This window comes from Scyliorhinus canicula, chromosome 6 (assembly GCF_902713615.1).
Source record: "Scyliorhinus canicula chromosome 6, sScyCan1.1, whole genome shotgun sequence".
NCBI classification, from domain to species: Eukaryota; Metazoa; Chordata; class Chondrichthyes; order Carcharhiniformes; family Scyliorhinidae; genus Scyliorhinus; species Scyliorhinus canicula.
Genome location: NC_052151.1, coordinates 39,230,855 through 39,251,984, shown reverse-complemented (window position 1 = coordinate 39,251,984; position 21,130 = coordinate 39,230,855). Strand labels below are relative to the sequence as shown.

The following is a 21,130-nucleotide window of genomic DNA, read 5'->3' as shown; positions in this document are numbered from 1 at the left end:
AAAGTTTTGTGTCTTCTGGTCCTTGCTCTGCAGCGACTCTGTTTAGGAATACTGAACTACTTCAGATCCGTTGAACGAACTCTGACCATCAGCATCTGCGGCTTGACCCTGAATGGGGCCAAGTTAGTCCGGACGGCAGCAGACACATGCTGCATCAGTGCAGAAAAAGGCGGCTTGGGTGTGGCAGATGGCCTGGGCTCACATTATTATTTACATAACACACCAGCAGATTACAAGGTTTGTATCAGCAGTTGCTACAATGTTGCTTTCATCAGGCGGTATTTAATTTAACTTGGGGCAGAGGGAGTGGGGGTGGGTGGGGAGGGGGGGGGGGGGGTCCTGTAAAATTCCTTGGATGGCCTTCGCGCTGGCTTCCCACCCACCCACCCATCCCGACACCTCCACTATCCAAACTGAAACTGGTTCACCCGCCCTTACCCCAAATCGAGGCCCTTGCCCTGGAAGGGCTGTTTACTCGCCCAGTCTCAATTTTCAAGCTGCTGGAAGGAGTTCAGGAGCACAGGGGAAGCCTGGAATGCGAGACTGCTCTGGCCTTGGGCGGGAAGGTGGGAGCGCCTCCACCAACAGCCCCCTTCTCAATTCAGCCTCCTTTAAACCACAAGGCCTGGCCCTGCAAGTGGTATCTGAAACCCAAGCCCAGCCCCGGCCTTTCCACCAGCATCCCCTTCTGCCCATCTGCCTGGCCTCCCCTCCCCTCGGGCTCTGAGACTCCCCCCCCCCCCCCCCCTCCCCACATCCCCCTCCCCCCATCCCCCTCCACACACATTTACTTGGTCCTGGATTAATAAAGGTAAATAATCTTCTGGTCCCACCGCTGTCGATGAGATTTCCCATTGAAACTGCCAGCAGGACAGGAAGATTGGGGCAGCAGGGTAGCATGGTGGTTAGCATAAATGCTTCACAGCTCCAGGGTCCCAGGTTCGATTCCCGGCTGGGCCACTGTCTGTGTGGAGTCTGCACGTCCTCCCCCTGTGTGCGTGGGTTTCCTCCGGGTGCTCCAGTTTCCTCCCACAGTCTAAAGATGTGCGGGTTAGGTGGATTGGCCATGCTAAATTGCCCGTAGTGTCCTAATAAAAGTAAGGTTAAGGGGGGGGTGTTGTTGGGTTACGGGTATAGGGTGGATACGTGGGTTTGAGTGGGGTGATCATGGCTCGGCACAACATTGAGGGCCGAAGGGCCTGTTCTGTGCTGTACTGTTCTATGTTCTATCTCACTGGCATGAACCGTCGGAAGATTTTGCCCCAGGTATTTTTCAGTGGTCCACTCGTGAGAATATGACTGACATTCCGGAAATAGCTGTAAATCAGGAAAGGAAAGGGAGGGAAGAACTCAAGAACATTTCAATGACCAGGGGAATTGGACTGAATAAATTGTTAGAATTGCAGGCTGACAAGTCCCCAAGTCCAGAGGCAGAGATCTACCAGGAAGGTCTTGATGGGCTAGGTTTGTATCCGATTGAGTTTCGGCAAGAAGCAACTTGATTGAAATCTTTAAGATCCTGAGGGGCATTGACAGGGGAATGTGGAGAGGATATTTCCTCTTGTGGGAGAATCTAGAACTGGGGATTCACTGTTTAACAATAAGGGGCGGCTTATTTAAGTCACAGATGAGGAGAAATCCTCTTTCTCAGAGGGTGGTTTGTCTTTGGAACTCTTTTCCTCAAAGGGCAGTGGAAACAGAGTGGAAGGGTAATCCCGCCATCCTAAAATTCCTGGCCTTGGGCAATTGGGTGGTCTTTTCCGTAGTGGATAAATGCCCGACGATAGTGTTAAGATCATTGGATCTCAGAATCCTACAGCACAGCTGAAGCCATTCAGCATATTTTGCCGGTGCCAGCTCATTGAAAGAGCCGATCAATGTAGACCCACACCCCAGTTTCCGTCCCGATGATTCTTCAAATTGTCAAAACTTAGGACTTAGGAGTGGACCATTCTACCCTTTAAGCCTGCTCTGCCATTTTCTAAGGTCATGGATAATCTGATTATGGCATCGACTCCATTTTCCTGTCTGCCTTGTTGTTGCCTCACTCTCTTGTTGATCAAAAAACTATCTAACTCAGCCTTGAATAAATGCAATGACCCAGACTCCATTGCTCTCTGGGGAGGAATTTCCACAGACTAATGACCCTTTGAGAGAAATAAATTCTCCTCAGCTTCATCATAAAAAGGAGATATCTTATCCTTAATCTGCGTCCCTTAGTCCTAGTGTCTCCATACAAGAGGAAAGAACTTACCGGTAACCACCCTATTAACTCCCCTCAGGACCTTATATGTTTCAGTAATATCACTCTCACTCCAATGAATTTAGGCCCAGCCTGTTCAACCATTCCTCATAAGATAAGCCCTTCAACCCAGGACTGAGTCGAGTGAACCTTCTCTGAACTGCTTCGAGCGGAGTTACATCATTTAAAAATAATTTTCAAATTAGGAGACTAAACTGTACAAAGTGTTCCAGATGTGGGGACAATTATCCCAAATTCACTCAAGTGCTGCGACCAGCTGGAAAACCAGGGTGTTTCCCGCTGCCGCTGGCAGTGCTGTTCAATAAAACTCTGAAGCTTATTTTGGGAGGCTCGAGTTTTACGCTGGCCTTGGGAGGGGCGGGGCATAAACCCTCTGACAGGTCCCACCTCCTCAGAGATTGTGGCATCATTTTTAAAGGGCACCCAAATCTCGGAACAATCTTCCAGCCTCCCAAATCATTGGCAAGGCCCTTCCTCTCCACCAGAATCACTGGCAAGGCACCCACTGTCTCCCAATTCGATGATAGGGGCCACCTTTCCAATCATTGGCAAGTGTCGTGTCGTGTGTCTCCCCCCCCCCCCCCCCCCCCCCCCCCACCCCCCCCACCAATACACACACGTGAGTGTCACACTGTTATGGGCTCACCAAATGTATTGCCCTCCCTTTAGGGGCTGCGGCTGGGCTGGAGGTGCTCAGGTTGGGGGCCTTTCCCTGGATGTGGGTGGGGGGGGGGGGGGGGGGGGGGGAATGTGGCAGGTCTTCTCTCTAACTTTGAAAATCATTCAACTGTTTTTCAGCATGTCAAGTGTAGTCAAAGGTCAGCCCCCTGATGTGTTGGAACCCTTTTAATGTCTCTCCTAGCATGGCAAATTCAAACATTTATCAGTAGAATGCCAAAATCTTCTCTCGAGAGCCTTGAAACCTTTAAACCCTCCCAGCATTTCAAAGTCGATGATCTGTCAGAAGAAGGTGACGCCTTCCCTTTAATGTGTTGGAAACCTTGGGCGAAATTCTCCGACCCCCCCAGCAGGGTCGGAGAATCACCTGGGGCCGCCGAAAGTCCCGCCCCCGCCGTGGCAGAGATTCTCCGCCACCCGGGAAGTGGCGGCGGCATGAATCTCGCCACTCCGATCGGGCGAGGCCCCTGCGGTGATTCTCCGGCCCGGATGGGCCGAAGTCCCGCCGCTGGGAGGCCTCTCCCGCCGCCGAGGTTTGAACCACCTCTGGTTGCGGCGGGATCAGCGGCACGAGCGGGCCCCGTAGTCCTGGGGGGGGGGCGGGGGGCGATCGAACCCCGGGGGGTGCCTGGCCCGCGATCGGGGCCCCCCACTCAGACTCCAGGCCAATGCCCTGGGTGCACTCTTTCTCCTCCGCGGCTGCCACGGCCTCCGCCATGGCGGAAGCGGAAGAGAAACCCACATCGCGCATGCGCCGGCAGTGATGTCAGCGGCCAGCTGCCGCTGACGTCACTGTCGGCGCATGCGGCGACCGGCGAAAGCCTTTCAGCCAGCCCCGCTGCCGGGGGCGCCGGTTTTTTGCCCCAGTCTTCTGGTGCCAACCGCTCCGGCGCGGGGCTACCCCCCAAAGGTGGGGAATTCAAAGGTGAATTCCCCACCTTTGTGGAGGCCCGACCCCGGAGTGGTTGGCGCCACTCCCCTACGCCGGGACCCCCCGTCACGCCGGGTAGGGGAGAATCCCGCCCCTTTGATCTGCTTTTTTCACAGTCAGTTTCATTCTCATTTAACTTTTTCAAGTCTCTGGGCATGATTAGCAAGCCTAAGTTTGAACTGCATTGTTTACATTCAATTTCACGGTCTACTGCCTTTTACAGACCTCTTGATTGACAGGTCCAGGCTATTTCAAAGGAGGGTTTAGGTTGTTTGTTTTATAGCTCTTCAGGGTCCATTAACTCTGAAGTGCTTCCTCTTTTGAGCTAGTGTTCTACCTCAGCACAGTTTTTTTAAAGATACTGTCGTTGTTCTTCCTGGAAAGAGCAGGTGCTGGGGCAACAATGTTGATGTTCTGAAAGAACACTTTCAGAAAACCAACTTCATCCACTAAAGACCACTGTTCCTTTAAGGTAAAGGTAAAGATTGGACTTTCTTACTTGTAAAAAGAAACAGCCATGTCAATGTAAATTATTGACCATTATTTATAATCGTGCTTATAGAGGTCTGTCACCGAATTCATGGAGTTCTCAGAGATTGAGAACCATGATGACTTTTACACAGCCGAGGATGGTTTCATTCACACGCAGGATCAGCGAGGGATTTATATCATCTATGATGTGGCAATAAAGGATCTAACAGAGTTAGAAAATCAGCTGCTGCTTCTTGCAACTCAATATATTGAGAAAGGTAAGGTGACAAATAGTCTTCTGCATCCACATACTATTATGTGGGCCATTACTTCTCTTTATTTTTAGAGAGCCACTCTTCTCAGCTCTGAGGAGGGAGAGGAGCTGGAAAGCTCTTTGTTTAACTTCCCACTTCATCCACAGGTCCACTGGAGAACCTCCAGGTGTCATTGAATCATGGTATGATTACAGCTCAGAAAGAGGCTTTTCGGCCCAGTCTGCGCTAACTGCCTGGAAGAACAACTCACCTGGTCCCACTCTCACTCCTTTCTCGCATAGCTCAGAAATGCAACTCGCCTTGTCTCACTCTCTCTCCTTTCTCCTGTAGCCCAGGAATCCAACTCCCCTGGTCCCCCTCCCTCTCCTTTCCCCTATAGCCCAGGAATCCAACTAACCTGGTCCCCCTCCCTCTCCTTTCACCTATAGCTCAGAAATACAACTCGCCTTGTCCCTCTCCCTCTCCTTTCCCCTATAGCTCAGAAATACAACTCACCTGGTTCCCCTCTCCCTCCTTTCCCCTATAGCCCAGAAATACAACTCGCCTTGTCTCACTCTCCTTTCCCCTATAGCCCAGAAATACAACTCGCCTTGTCTCACTCTCCTTTCCCCTATAGCCCAGAAATAAAACTCGCCTTGTCTCACTCTCCTTTCCCCTATAGCTCAGAAATACAACTCACCTGGTCCCCCTCCCTCTCCTTTCCCCTATAGCCCAGAAATACAGCTCACCTGGTCCCCCTCCCTCTCCTTTCCCGCATAGTCCAGAAATACAACTCACCTGGTCCCCCTCCCTCTCCTTTCCCCTATAGCCCAGAAATACAGCTCACCTGGTCCCCCTCCCTCTCCTTTCCCGCATAGTCCAGAAATACAACTCACCTGGTCCCCCTCCCTCTCCTTTCCCGCGTAGCCCAGGAATACAACTCACCTGGTCCCCCTCCCTCTCCTTTCCCCTACAGCCCAGAAATACAACTCACCTGGTCTCCCTCTCTCTCCTTTCCCACGTAGCCCAGAAATACAACTCATCTGGTCCCCCTCTCTATCATTCCCCCTATAGCCCAGAAATTCAACTCACCTGGTCCCCCTCTCTCTCCTTCCCCCTATAGCCCAGAAATACAACTCACCTGAATCCACTCTCACTCCTTTCCCACGTAGCCCAGGATTTTTGTCTTCACTTCAGATAATTATCCAGTTCTCTTTCTAAGCCCTTTAAAGAGCGGACGGTAATTATCATGGGTTTCGATGCTGGTGTCAAAAATTAAATTATTTCAACATTCATTTATGAATTCGAGTTCAAATAATCAAGTTTCCATAAATTAAGTTGTCTTTCTAAGTTTGCTAATCGTCTTTGGTGCCAAAATATTATTTCCCGTGAGGGCTGGCAAATTGTTGGCTCCCATTTCTCACTTTCACGTTGAGAACTGATATAACTTGTTGATGCGTAGATTTTGAGTAGATTTATTATCCAGGCATACCTAAAATGAGCTGACGTCCTGGGGAAGCTACAACACAGGACTACCTGCGTGTCAAACAGCATAACAGCCGTACTAGCCTCCCCGAACAGGCGCCGGAATGTGGCGACTAGGGGCTTTTCACAGTAACTTCATTGAAGTCTACTCGTGACAATAAGCGATTTTCATTTCATTTCAAGTAACAAGTCATTGACAATGCTTAGCGATTCCACAGATCAAATCTAAGCTCTGCAGTCATGCCAGATCCAATTGTGAATGGTGGTGGCCAATTAAACAACTTCGAGGAGGAGGCTCCACAAATATTCTTAACGATGGAGGGAGCCCAGCACATCATTGCAAAAGATACTGGGCAAGATTTTCAGCTGTTCGTGCTGGCGGGATCCTCTGCTCTCGCTGACAGCGCACCCCACCCCGGGTTTCCCAGCATCTTGGGGAGGACTCAGTGGGAAATCCCATTGGCCAGAAGTTCCCACACTCGGCCAATGGTGGGCTGCCTCCCCCTGTATAAAACAGGCCATGGGGAGGCAAGAGAATCTCGCTCACGGCTGAAGCATTTGCCACAATCTTCTGCCAGAATTGACGAGTGAATAATCCATCTCAGTCTCCTCCAGAGGTCCCCACCATCACAGATACCAGTCTTCAGCCAATTCACTTCACTCCACGTGATATCAAGAAACGGCTGAAGGCATTGGACACTGCAAAGTCTCTTGGCCCTGATAGTATTCCAGCAATATAATGAGGGGACAGCGGGAGCATCGGGTGTCACTCTATGCCGATGACCTCCTGCTGTATGTTTCGGATCCGTTGGAGAGTATGGGAAGGATTATGGGCCTATTGGGGAGGATTGGAGGGTTCTCGGGATACAAGCTGAATGTAGGGAAAAGCGAGGTATTCCCGGTGAATGAGCTGGCACAGCAGGCTAATTTAGGGGGGATGCCATTTACGGTAGCGAGGGATAGGTTTAGGTATTTGGGGATTCAGGTAGCGAGGGAATGGACGGGGCTCCATAAGTGGAACTTAACGAAGCTGGTGGAGGAGGCCAGGGAGTATCTTAAGAGGTGGGATACACTGTACTTAACATTGGAGGGGAGGGTCCAAGTGGTAAAAAAGAATATTCTGCCAAGGTTCTTGTTTATCTTTCAGGCTCTCCTGATCTTTATACCAAAGGCCTTTTTTCATAAAGTGGACACAATCATCTCTGACTTTGTATGGGCGAGGAAGGTGCCGAGGGTGGGGAGGAACCTGCTACAGAGGCAGCGGGGGGGTGGACTTTGGCGTTGCCAAACTTGCTTCATTATTATTGGGCGGCGAACGTGGACAAGGTGCGGCGGTGGTGGGAAGGAGAAGGGGTAGAGTGGGTTAGGATGGAGGAGGAATCTTGTAAGGGGTCTAGTTTGAAGGCTCTGGTGATGGCAGCATTGCCAATGGCTTCGAGTAGGTATTCAGGGAGCCTAGTTGTGCAGTCCACGATGAAGATATGGAATCAGCTGAGCAGGCATTTTAGGGTGGAAGGGATGTCGGTGCTAACGCTGCTGTGCGAGAATCATGGGTTTGAGCCGGGGGTGATGGATAGTGTATACAGGAGGTGGTGGGAAGTAGGGCTGGCCTAGGTGAGGGATATGTATTTGGAGGAAGGGTTTGCCAGTCTGGAGGAGGTAAGGGAGAGGGTAGAGCTGCCGAGGGGTAGTGAGTTCAGGTATCTACAGGTTAGGGACTTTGCACGACAGGTCTGGAAGGGGTTCCCTAGATTGCCGGATACACTCTGCTGGAGCGACTGCTGCTTCCGGATGTGGAAAGGGAGGGAAGAATTAGGGATATATATAAGTGGCTGGGGGAGCAGGGAGGCAAGCGGGTGATGAAGATCAAGGAGAAATGGGAAGCGGAGTTGGGAATGGCAATCAATTGGGGAGTATGGAGTGAGGCACTGCGATGGGTAAACGGGACCACCTCTTGTGCAAGGATGAGCCTGATACAGTTTAAGGTGATGCACAGAGTGCGTATGACTCGGGTGAGAATGAGTGGGTTCTTTCAGAGGGTAGCAGATGAGTGTGAGAGATGTGGGTGGGGGCCAGCGAATCATGCGCACATGTTTTGGGGCTGTGAGAAATTGGGAAGATTCTGGGCGGGAGTGTTTGCAGTCTTAGCCAGGATAGTGGAAGAGGTGGAGGACCCGGACCCTTTGGTGGGGATATTTGGGGTTTCAGAGAAGCCGGAGCTCATGGAGAGGAGGAAGGCCGATGTCTTGGCCTTCGCCTCTCTGATTGCACGGCGGCGAATTTTGCTGCAGTGGCGGTCGGCATCGATGTGTTGGGTATGCTGGCTCTGTGATGACTGCATTTACCAGAGCAGTAGAAGAGAGAGGCTACCAACACTTGTAGAAGTACAACTCTATTTTATTTAACTAAGAGGTGTTAAACATACTTGCACTGTGGGTCGACACTATGTTAGGTTGATTGAAGGCCTATGCCTAACCTGACCAGCCTATACTGCTAGCACACGGTGGATGTTTGTGCTACTGACTGTGGGCTCTGTCTGTCTCAGAGGCTGCATCCCAAATGAGCGGGAAAACTAATGCCCTCTGGCTTTATAGTGGCCGTGTGCTGTCTGGTGATTGGCTGCTGTGTTCTGTGTGTTGATTGGTCTTTCAGTGTGTCAGTCAGCGTGTGTCTCTGCACCATCATATACTGATGTGTATATTATGACAGGCATCGCCACCGGGGGTAGCAGCATGGTTGGGTGACCTGTACGACTTCCTGCGGTTAGAGAAGATAAAGTATGAGTTAAGGGGCTCAGCAGGGGAGTTTGAGAAAAGGTGGGGGATGTTTGTGACCGTGTTTGAGGAGCTGTTCGTCGCAGGGGAGGGGTATGGGTGATGGGGGGGGGGGGGGGGGGGTAAAAAAGGAGGAAAATCTGTACCAACTGTATAGTTGATTGTTGGGAAGAATGTTTCCTGGGGTGTTTATTTACTGTAAGCAAGTAGGCTTCAAATTAAGTTACTGTGAAAAGCCCCTAGTTGCCACATTCCGCCACCTGTTCGGGGAGGCTGGTATGGGAATTGAAACGTGCTGCTGGCCTGCCTTGGTCTGCTTTCAAAGCCAGCGATTTAGCCCAGTGTGCTAAACCAGCCCCTGAGTGTGCTAAACCAGCCCCTGGTTGTTGGAGGTCAGTCACCTCAGCTCCAGGATATCACTGCAGGGGTTCCTCAGGGTAGTGTCCTAGGCCCAACCATCTTCAGATGCTTCATCAATGACCTTCCTTCCATCATATGGTCAGAAGTGGGGATGTTCGCTGATGTCTCCTCAGATACTGAGGCAGTGTAGTAGTGGTATTGTCACTGGACTAGTGATCCAGAGACCCAGGGTAATTCTCTGGGGACCCGGGTTCGAATCCCACCACTGGTAAAATTAGAATTCAATAAAAATCTAGAATTAAAAAGTGGAAACCCATGTGGGGCACTAATGACCTTTAGGGGAGGAAATCCACCATCCTTACCTAGTCTGGGCTACGTGTGACACCAGATCCATAGCAATGTGGTTGACTCTGAAATGGCTTAGCATGCACTCAACTGCTACAAAAACACAGACCACCTGGCATCGATGGGCATTAAATGCTGACCCAGCCAGTGTTGCCCATATTCCATGAACTAATAACAAAAAGGACCAAATTCAGCAATATCCAAGCTTGAGGTGCGAAGTGGCAAGTAACATCCGTTGCACACAAATGGCCATCTCCAACAAGAGAATCTAACCATCGCTCCTTGACATTCAATGGCATGACCATCACTCAATCCCCAACTATCAACATCCTGGGGGTTGTCATTCACCAGAAATTGAACTGAAGCATTATAACAATACTACGGCTACAAAAGCAGGTCAAAGGAAAGGAATCCTGTGGTGAGTGACACACTGACTTCCCAAAGCCTGTCCACGAGTCTGATGGATTACTTGCCTGTACGGGCAGCTCTAACAACATTTAAGAAGCCCGACACCATCACAAACATTCAATCCCTCCACCCAACGCACAGTAGCAGCCTTGTGTATCATCTACAAGATGCAGGAACTCACCAAGGTTCCTTTCCAAACCCTCAACTGCTGCCATCTGGAAGGACAAGGGCAGCAGATACCTGGGAAACCCACCATCTATAAAATGGAGGATGTAGTATTTCCTTTCTTTTATTTAATTGCCACTTTATTAAGCAGTTTTAAAATGTAGTTACATCTACACAGTGCATTGTAAGTTACTGTGGTATGTGTGAGCTAAAACCTCCCTCCACATGTCACTTTTTACAGGTCAGATGCCATGCAGAGGTTCCCCTGCAGGAGGATCTGAGTGTGGTGAGGTTGATCTTACAGCCTGGGCGCACCTCTCAGTGGATCGATTTGCAGTTTTGCTTGACCTGTGGAGGTGCGAAGCAGCTTTTCTGGAGAACAAACGACAGGTAAAAAGATGCATAGTTTTCTGGGAGCAGAATGGGCAGATTTCACTTACTGTAGGATGTAAAATGAGATTGTTAGGTGAGATAAGAAATAAACCATCCTTTGTGTTAAGTACTTGAGATCATTATTAATGTAATTAAAACAATTGCAGACACTGAGGGGGTAGAAAATCCCCACACGTGTGCCATGTAAATTATGGTTTGCACGATGTTTTACAACAGAGTAATGAAAGAATGCCAAACACATTGCAAGACCGTTTAATACATGCACATCAGGCCAACGTTCCATTTTATATTTATATTAGCTTTGTCCACGTTTGTGGGCAGAAGTGAATGGAAAGTGTATCACTGCGGTCACAACCCCACTTGCCCCATGCAAGAGGAATGGGCAGGCTGTTAGAATAGCGGTCGAGGAGGTTCCTGATGTGACTCCATCCACCACATTTTAACCAGTGGTATTTCTGGCACATCAGGGTCATCCACCCCCACCCCGTCAGGCCTACTTGGTATGCTGAAGTTGGGGCCCAATGATGTGGTTGGTGCCACAGCAGAATTTTCACTTGAACTGTGGGATGCTAATAGGGTGCAAAACCTGCTGGAGAAACCTGGCAGGATTTGCGGAGTGCTCAGAAGGAGCCGAGGTGAGTAGTTACTTGATAAAGAAAATGGTGAGTGTCCTTTGTGAGACAGGAAGAGCAACAGTTGCCACCTCAAACCTTGCAAGAAATCCTTGAGCTTGCCCAACAAGGGTGTTCCTGCTCATTCCCACCAACTCTTTGGAGAGCCCTTGCTCAGTAGTCGCCAGAGCCCTACTCTCCTGCCATATTTCCCTCACCTGACTGCTGTGATATCATTCTCACCGGCTGTGACATCGTTCCCACTGGCTGTGACATCGTTCCCACTGGCTGTGACATCGTTCCCACTGGCTATGACATCATTCCCACTGGCTGTGACATCATTCCCACTGGCTGTGACATCGTTCCCAGTGGCTGTGACATCGTTCCCACTGGCTGTGACATCGTTCCCACTGGCTGTGACATCGTTCCCAGTGGCTGTGACATAGTTAACACTGGCTGTGACATCATTCACACTGGCTGTGACATAGTTCACACTGGCTGTGACATCATTCACACTGGCTGTGACATCGTTCCCACTGTTGCCGATTTATCTCTACTACTTGGTCTTTCCTGTGGCTCTGTTCCAATTAGGGCACTCAATGTATTTGCCTTCTTTCTATATTGTCTATGTCCGAATGCTTAGAGTCGCCAGGTATCGAATGATACCACCACAAGTTTCAAACTATCGATCAAAGAGCCAAACACCAGTTAGTTAGTTCAAGGTCAAGGGTACTTTATTCACAATCAATGATGCAACATAAACACTACTAGTTAACTACACCTATTACTAAGACAACCTGTACCTACCTTTGGGCACCTGGTTTAGGTCAGAAACAGTGGCTGCTGTTCAATTCTGGATCTCTTGAGTTCGAAGGGGTAGCTGCTGCTCAGCTGGGCTCATCTGTCTGGTAGTGGGCGTTGAACTTGAACTTGCTTCTGGTGTTGCTGCAGTTGGCGATGGCCGTGACCGGGGTACCAAGGCCAAAAGGGAGCGAACATATGGCGAAATCTCCCTTTATACTCGGGGGGCTTTCGCTCTCTTTTGGGCGGTCCTTCGCTTTGGGCCTTACTAATTGGGTGGTCCCTGATCACTCCGTTTGATTCCTTAGCCAATAAGTGGGCGGGGATCTGGATGAATGGGCGTATCTCAAGCGGTCATTGACCCCGTTGTTTGCGTTTCCCTTGGTCAGGGAGTGGCGCCGAAATGTCTGGGACTGTCCTGGTAGCTGGAGTACCAGTCCTTTGTGTTGGGGGAGATGGGCCATCACCTGCTAATCTGCCTAATTAACATGCTAATGGAACGGTGTTTTGATACCATCTGGACTTTGCTGACAAATATGCATTTCAGGCTCTGACCCTGCCTGACTCTTGGCTTGTCCATTTTACCCATCAGTCTTTGCGAGTTGCTCTGTACCTAGTTGGAAGTGGCCATCCCAGGTGGCTACAACACAGGCTGTGACATCATTCCCACTGGCTGTGACATCATTCACACCAGCTGTGACATCATTCCCACTGGCTGTGACATCATTCCCGCTGGTTGTGATATCATTCACACTGGCTGTGACATCGTTCCCACTGGCTGTGACATCGTTCCCACCAGCTGTGATATCATTCACACTTACTGTGACATCGTTCCCACCGGCTGTGACATCATTCCACTGGCTGTGACATCGTTCCCACTGGCTGTGACATCGTTCCCACCAGCTGTGATATCATTCACACCGGCTGTGACATCGTTCCCACTGGCTGTGACATCGTTCCCTCCAGCTGTGATATCATTCACACCGGCTGTGACATCGTTCCCACCGGCTGTGACATCGTTCCCACCGGCTGTGACACCGTTCCCACCGGCTGTGACATCGTTCCCACCGGCTGTGACATCATTCCACTGGCTGTGACATCGTTCCCACTGGCTGTGACATCGTTCCCACTGGCTGTGACATCGTTCCCACCAGCTGTGATATCATTCACACCGACTGTGACATCGTTCCCACTGGCTGTGACATCGTTCCCACCGGCTGTGACATCGTTCCCACCGGCTGTGACATCGTTCACACTGGCTGTGACATCATTCACACTGGCTGTGACATCGTTCCCACTGTTGCCGATTTATCTCTACTACTTGGTCTTTCCTGTGGCTCTGTTCCAATTAGGGCACTCAGTGGATTTGCCTTCTTTCTATATTGTCTATGTCCGAATGCTTAGAGTCGCCAGTTATTGAATGATACCACCACAAGTTCAACCGGCTTTCGATCAAAGAGCCAAACACCAGTTAGTTAGTTCAAGGTCAAGGGTACTTTATTTACAGACAATCAATCATGCAACATAAACACTACTTGTTAACTATACCTATTACTAAGACAACCTGTACTTAACTTCGGGAACCCGGTTTAAGTCAGGAAACAGTTATCCTGTTCAATTCTGGATCTCTTGGGTTCAAAGGGGTAGCTGCTGCTCAGCTGGGCTCATCTGTCTGGTAGTGGGCGTTGAACTCGAACTTGCTGCAGTTGGCGATGGCCGTGACCGGGGTACCAAGGCCAAAAGGGAGCGTGTGTATGGCGAACTCTTCCTTTATACTTGGGGGCTTTCGCGCTCCTTGGGCAGTCCTTCGCTTTGGGCCTTACTAATTGGGTGGTCCCTGATCACTCCGTTTGATTCCTTAGCCAATAAGTGGGCGGGGATCTGGATGAATGGGCGTATCTCAAGCGGTCATTGACCCCGTTGTTTGCGTTTCCCTTGGTCAGGGAGTGGCGCTGAAATGTCTGGGACTGTCCCGGTAGCTGGAGTACCAGTCCTTTGTGTTGGGGGAGATGGGCCATCACCTGCTAATCTGCCTAATTAACATGCTAATGGGACGGAGTTTTGATACCATCTGGACTTTGCTGACAAATATGCATTTCAGGCTCTGACCCTGCCTGACTCTTGGCTTGTCCATTTTACCCATCAGTCTTTGCGAGTTGCTCTGTACCTAGTTGGAAGTGGCCATCCCAGATGGCTACACCACAGGCTGTGACATAATTCCCGCTGGCTGTGACATCATTCAAACCAGCTGTGACATCATTCCCACTGGCTGTGACATCATTCCCGCTGGTTGTGATATCATTCACACTGGCTGTGACATCATTCCCGCTGGTTGTGATATCATTCACACTGGCTGTGACATCGTTCCCACTGGCTGTGTTATCATTCTCACTGGCTGTGACATCGTTCCCACTGGCTGTGACATCATTCCCGCTGGCTGTGACATCATTCAAACCAGCTGTGACATCATTCCCACTGGCTGTGACATCATTCCCGCTGGTTGTGATATCATTCACACTGGCTGTGACATAATTCCCGCTGGTTGTGATATCATTCACACTGGCTGTGACATTGTTCACACTGGCTGTGACATTGTTCCCACTGGCTGTGACATCGTTCCCACTGGCTGTGACATCATTCTCACTGGCTGTGACATCGTTCCCACCGGCTGTGACATCGTTCCCACCGGCTGTGACATTGTTCACACCGGCTGTGACATCATTCCCACTGGCTGTGGCATCATTCCCACTGGCTGTGACATTGTTCACACCGGCTGTGACATCATTCCCACTGGCTGTGACATCGTTCTCACTGGCTGTGGCATCATTCCCACTGGCTGTGACATTGTTCACACTGGCTATGGCATCATTCCCACTGACTGTGACATGGTTCCCAGAGGATGTGACATCATTCACACCAGCTGTGATGTCATTCCCAGAGGATGTGATGTTGTTCCTCCGGCTGATGTGATATCTTCGCAGAGGATATGACATTGTTCCCGAAGGATGTGACACGCTCCATGAGGATGAGAATTCATTCCCATCAGCATTGGGTGAAAGGCCCAAAACAAGGCCCAAAACCTAAAAGAGCCTGTGCTTCATGTTCAAAACTCTGCCCTGATTTAAATTTGGGGATATGGCTTCATACCAGGAGAATGACTTATTATTTGATGGCAGGCAGTGGCGATGTATTCACAGCCATGAGTAAACCACTCTGCTCAGATTAAGAGGATAAATTGGGTTGTGGTGGGTGGAGCTGGGTGGAAGAATATAACAAATGCGCTTTTTCACCTGAGTGATTTCTATTTGTTTATACTCAGCTCCTGGATAGTTACTTTGAAGCCTATCAGCATGTTTACGATGTGGAAGAACGATTTGCATTGGCCCAAGTTATCACAGACATCATGCACAAACGCCCACGGTTCAATTTGAGCAGAGAGTACTTTGTGAAGACCTATCAGGCTGAATGTGCATGTCTGAAACTTCACTTGCAACTTATAAGAGATATTTTGAACAAGCAGGTAAGTGCATGGGGACTGTACTAGTATTGCAGTGTGGGTAATGAACGTATGTTGTGCTGCGGAGAGTAAAATCCACTTTAAAGTAACCAAGTAGAACCAAAAGACTGTGATATGAAATGTGCTGATAGATTGACACAATGCACTTTGAGGCAGTTGATTCTAGATCCTTACTCTCTCGTACCTTTTTTGTTGATGGTATTTTGACAATATTCAGGACTTGACTTTCTATAGGTCACAGTGTAGAGAAACCAAGGGCTGGATTTGCAGGAAAAACTCAGCAGGTCCGGCAGCATCTGTGGCCGGAGAAACAGAGTTATCGGGCTGGATTTACCGACCACCCACCGTGTGCTTTCCGGAGGCGAGGCGACCTCCGACGACGGGATCTACCGATCCCGCCGTTGTCAACGGGATTTCCAGGTGACAGCCCCCCTCGTCGCCGGGAAGTCTGTGTGCTGGCGTGAGACCGGATTTTCCTGCCGGTGTGAACAGCCAATAAATCCCACCTCACGTTTTGAGTCGGTATGACTCTTCATTAGGCCGAATTGTCATGACAGGGGCTTTTCACAGTAACTTCATTGAAGCCTACTCGTGACAATGAGCGATTTTCATTTCATTTTTCACAGTCTTGGGAACCCGAGCCAGGCCATTTCCTAATGTTGCGTTCCCAAGTTCTGAATGAACCCACTCACGCATGTTATTTTCCTCCCAGGGAATATTTTTAAAATTTCATTTTTGAATGGAATTTGGGCGGCGCTGGCTAGGCCAACATTTATTGTAATACTATTAATAAGAATCCTTTATTGTCACAGTAGGCTTACATTAACACTGCAATGAAGTTACTGTGAAAAGCCCCTAGTCGCCACATCCCGGCGCCTGTCCGGGTAACACAGAGGGAGAATTCAGAATTCTCAGCTGGTACGGAAATTGAAACCGTGCTGCTGGCCTTGTTCTGCATTACAAATCAGCTCTCTAGCCCACTGAGCTAAACCAGCCTTGTCCTTCCCTAGTTGCCCTTCAGAAGGTGGCGGTGAACTGCCTTTGTGAACCGCTGCAGTCCCTGAGGTGTAGGTACACCCACAGTGCTGTTAGGGAGGGAGTTCCAGGATGTTGCCCCAGCGACAGTGAAGGAACGGAGATATATTTCCAAGTCAGGGTGGTGTGTGGCTTGGAGAGGGACTTCCAGCTGGTGGCGTTCCCAGGTATCCGCTGCTCTTGTCCTTCAAGATGGTAGTGGTTGTGGGTTTGGAATGTACTGCCCTCCAACATTCCTGCAGTGCATTATGTAGATGGTACAATCTTTTTAAAATTAATTTAGAGTACCCAATTCTTTTTTTTCCAAATAAGAGGCAATCTAGCATTTCATATCCAGCATCTGCAGTAATTTGCTTATACCTCAAGAACATCCCGAATCTTTGAAGCAGCTCCATTATACTCCCCATTGATGCGCTCGGTTCCGATTATAGCAGGTCATCCTGCATAGGACACCCTATGCTCCACCCACCCACCCCCACCCCACTATCCACTTCCACTATCTCCTATCTCCTTATCGCAATGGTCAAGAGTTCTATAGCCAACAGGGGAGACATAGGGCACCCCTGCCTCATACCCTGATGCAGTACAAAAAGTACCCCGATTCATACTATTACTGCGAACACTTGCCATCGGCTCCTTGTACAACAGCCGGAACCATGCCACAAACCTCGGCCCAATTCCAAAACACTCCAATACCACCATCAAGTAACCCAACTCTACCCAATCAAACGCTTTCTCTGCATCCAGTGCCGCCACCACTTCTGTCTCCTTTCCCTCTGCCGGAGACAGGACCACATTCAGCAACCTCCTCACGTTCAAGAACAACTGCCTTCTCTTCACGAACCCCATCTGGTCCTCCCCAATCAGCCTTGGAAGACATCTGTCCGACCTTGACTCCAGAATCTTTGCCAATATCTTGAGACTGATCCACTTTAGGCTCCTGCACCATATTCCAATTTCACCCCCATTATTAATTCCTGCATATCCAAATCTGGGATTGCACCCAGCACCTTTTTCACAAACCCCGCACCATCCCAGTGGAGCCATATATGCTCGCCGGTGCCAACAACCTCCTCTCTGGCGCCTTGTCACTATCAAGTACCTGCCTCCCCAGTCTGCCACCACCATCTGAAACCTCACCCACTTGCCCACCAATACCATTACCCCCCCGAGCCCTGCTATTGAACCCAGAATGGAAAACCTGGCTCACCCAACTCTTCCTAAACCTCACCTGATCCTTCACCCTCAGATGCAACATCGGCCTTTAAGCTTTTTAAATGTGTAAAAACCGTTGACCTCTTCACCGGCTCCTCTAACCCCCACATGTTCCATGCCACTATTCTGACTGGGGGGTCTCTCATCACCCTCGGGTCCTGCTCTTCGGGCCTGACCCACCCTGTCCCTTTGTTACCGTCGAACCCCCCCCCCCCCCTCTCAGAATCCCACCATCCACTTCCTCTTGAAAACACCTCTCCCAGTATCGATCCACTCCCCCCACCTTTCACACCTCCCAGGCCCATTGAAACCTGTTTTACCAGGTTCCGATGACCGAGGCCCCTCCCCCACCACACTCCCGTTCACTAGCCAACCTTCGCCTGCTAGTCTGGAGGCCCCAGCCCAGGCCCAGCACCACCCATTCCCCTCCCCCATGACCCGGTCCCTACAAACAAAGATAAACAAACAAAACCAGTGCAAAAACCGTACCCCGAAAACTGCCATGACCCCAAAGCCCAATATAATTGTAACCAACTGTGGAAAATATTTTTATTGAAGCATTTGTAATTTTCACAGTTTAACACATTAACATTTCTTAAACAACCGCGTGAGCCGACACACAAAAAAACTAAAAACAATTCTCCCTACTATTCCCTAATTACCGGTATACTTGATGTACCATCAATTGGACTCGAGACACGATTAAGATCCAAACTGTGGCTTTAATCAACTAGTTGTTAGCCCAGTGGTCAACTACAGAGAAAGGCCGACCGCCGGGAACTCTGGGGCGGGGTCTACTTGCCTCTCGATCAATTGGTGAGCAGTCACATGACTAGTCCCAGCCAATCGGGCGAGAGACACATGACCAGCCAGAGCCAATGGGAAACCCATCCTCTGCACCAATGGCAGTGCTCACATTCATGCCACCACATTCACCCCTTGTGGAGAAAGAAGGGGGGGTGTAAGTGGAAGAGAGAGAGGCGGGGGGAGGGAGGGTTGGGGGGGAAGGGGGGGTGTCCGAGGACTGGTGGTATGAGCAGCGAAAATCGAGAAAGGTGGGCTGCCCACTGGCTCGTGGCAAAAAACAATACTACTACTACTTAAGGTGCAACAGAATAACAACAAAGTCCAAATTGTCCCATGGTCGCATCAGATGGACATGATCAGCCTGTCGGGTGCCCGTGGTGTTCTAGAGGACCGTCGCAGTGGAGCCGGTGACGTCAGGCCGATGGTCGTCCTTGCCTCTGGGACCGTCGGTCGTAGACGTGTCTCTGTACCCCGGGCCAGTGGTGGAGACGCTGTTATTGGGGGAGAGGGGGCATGTGCGTTGGGTCATGGGGGCGTGGGGGGGCGCTGGGGGCAATTGGGGTTGGGGGGGAGGTGTTGATGTAGGGGGAGAAGGCCGCACGCCGGCGGGTGCCAGGTCCCGAAGTGAGACCGTATCCTGCCGACCGTCGGGATACTCCACTTACGCATACTGCGGGTTGGCGTGGAGTAACTGGACTCGCTCAACCAACGGGTCGGACTTGTGCACCCGCACATGCTTCCGGAGCAAGATGGGCCCGGGGGTTGCCAGCCAGGTCGGGAGAGGGGATCCTGAGGACGACTTCCTGGGGAAAACAAGAAGACGTTCATGAGGTGTTTGATTAGTACAGAGTACAGAGGAGAGACCGGATTGAGTGAAGGGCGTCGGGGATGACTTCTTGCCAACGGGGGATAGGGAGATCTCTGGACCATAGGGCCAGCAGTATGGTCTTCCAAATGGTGCCATTCTCCCACTTGACCTGACCGTTACCCCGGGGGTTATAGCTGGTCATCCTGCTAGAGGCGATGCCCCTGCTGAGCAGGAATTGACGCAGTTCGTCACTCATAAAGGAGGACCCCCGGTTGCTGTGGATGTACGTGGGGTAACCGAACAGGGAGACGATGGATAGGAGGGCCTTTAATACAGTTGTTGTGGTCATGTCGGGACAGGGAATGGCGAAAGGGCAGTGGGAGTATTCGTCGATAACACTCAAGAAATAAGTGTTACGGTTGTTGGAGGGGAGGGGACCCTTGAAGTCTATATTGAGACGTTCAAAGGGGCGGGATGCCTTGATCAGATGCGCTCGTTCGGGGCGGTAAAAGTGCGGTTTGCACTCGGCGCAGACGTGGCAGTCCCTGGTACGATCCTGACTTCCTCAACGGAGTAGGGCAGGTCGCGGGTCTTATTAAAATGGTAAAAACGGGTGACCCCTGGATGGCAGATGTCCGTATGGATGGAGCGGAGGCGGTCAATCTGCACGCTGGCGCAGGTACCGCGGGATAGGGCATCGGGAGGCTCGTTGAGCTTCCCAGGACGATACAAGACATCGTAGTTGTACGTGGACAACTCGATCCGCCACCGCAACATCTTGTTGTTCTTGATCTTGCCCCTCTGTGCATTGTCGAACATGAAAGCTACTGACCGTTGGTCTGTGAGGAGGGTGAACCTCCTGCCGGCCAGATAGTGCCTCCAGTACCGCACGGCTTCGACAATGGCATGTGCTTCCTTCTCGACCGAGGAATGGCGGATTTCGGAAGCATGGAGGGTTCGTGAAAAGAAGGCCACGGGTCTGCCCGCTTGGTTCAGGGTGGCCGCCAGAGCTGCATCGGACGCGTCGCTCTTGACCTGGAATAGGAGGGACTCGTCGATAGCGCGCATCGTGGCCCTTGCAATGTCTGCTTTGATGTGGCTAAAGGCCTGGCGGGCCTCCATCGACAGTGGAAACGTGGTGGATTGGATGAGGGGGCGGGCTTTGTCAGCGTAGTTCGGGACCCACTGGGCATAATAAGAAAAGAAGCTCAGACAGCGTTTGAGGGCTTTGAGGGAGTTGGGGAGAAGGAGTTCCATTAGGGGGCGCATGCGTTCGGGGTCGGGGCTTGTCACTCCGTTACGCACTAGGTAGCCGAGGATGGCTAGACGGTCGGAGCTAAACACGCACTTATCCTTATTGTATGTGAGGTTAAGGAGTTTTGCGGTACGGAGGAATTTTTGGAGGTCAGTGTCATGGTCCTGCTGGTCGTGGCCGCAGATGGTGACATTGTCGAGATATGGGAAGGTTGCCCGTAAACCGTGTTGGTCAACCATTCGGTCCATCTCCCGTTGGAAGACCGAGACCCGATTCGTGACACCGAATGGAACCCTTAGAAAGTGCTAGATGCGCCCATCCGCTTCGAACGCAGTGTAATTTCGGTCATTCACGCGGATGGGCAGCTGGTGATAGGCGGACTTAAGGTCCACCGTGGAGAAGACTTTGTACTTCGCGATCCTGTTAACCAGGTCGGAGATACGGGGGAGAGGATATGTGTCCAGCTGTGTAACCCTGTTGATGGTCTGACTGTAGTAAATGACCATCCGGTTTTTCTCCCCAGTCCTAACCACCAGCACTTGGGCTCGCCAGGG

General features: G+C 50.7%; 2 protein-coding genes across 2 annotated transcripts in view; both read left to right on the top strand.

Moving 5' to 3' along the window:
• Positions 1 to 4,847, top strand: part of LOC119967915 — a 54,779-nt gene extending 49,932 nt beyond the window's left edge. The window contains exons 9-11 of the mRNA XM_038801012.1: positions 34 to 237; positions 4,435 to 4,621; positions 4,765 to 4,847. Of these exons, the coding sequence (XP_038656940.1) occupies positions 34 to 237; positions 4,435 to 4,621; positions 4,765 to 4,847 (474 nt within the window). The remainder of the gene's footprint in view (positions 1 to 33; positions 238 to 4,434; positions 4,622 to 4,764) is intronic.
• A 5,533-nt stretch (positions 4,848 to 10,380) lies between these two features.
• Positions 10,381 to 21,130, top strand: part of LOC119967914 (coiled-coil domain-containing protein 162-like) — a 208,669-nt gene continuing 197,919 nt past the window's right edge. Inside the window, exons 1-2 of the mRNA XM_038801010.1 lie at positions 10,381 to 10,524; positions 15,259 to 15,459. Of these exons, the coding sequence (XP_038656938.1) occupies positions 10,381 to 10,524; positions 15,259 to 15,459 (345 nt within the window). The remainder of the gene's footprint in view (positions 10,525 to 15,258; positions 15,460 to 21,130) is intronic.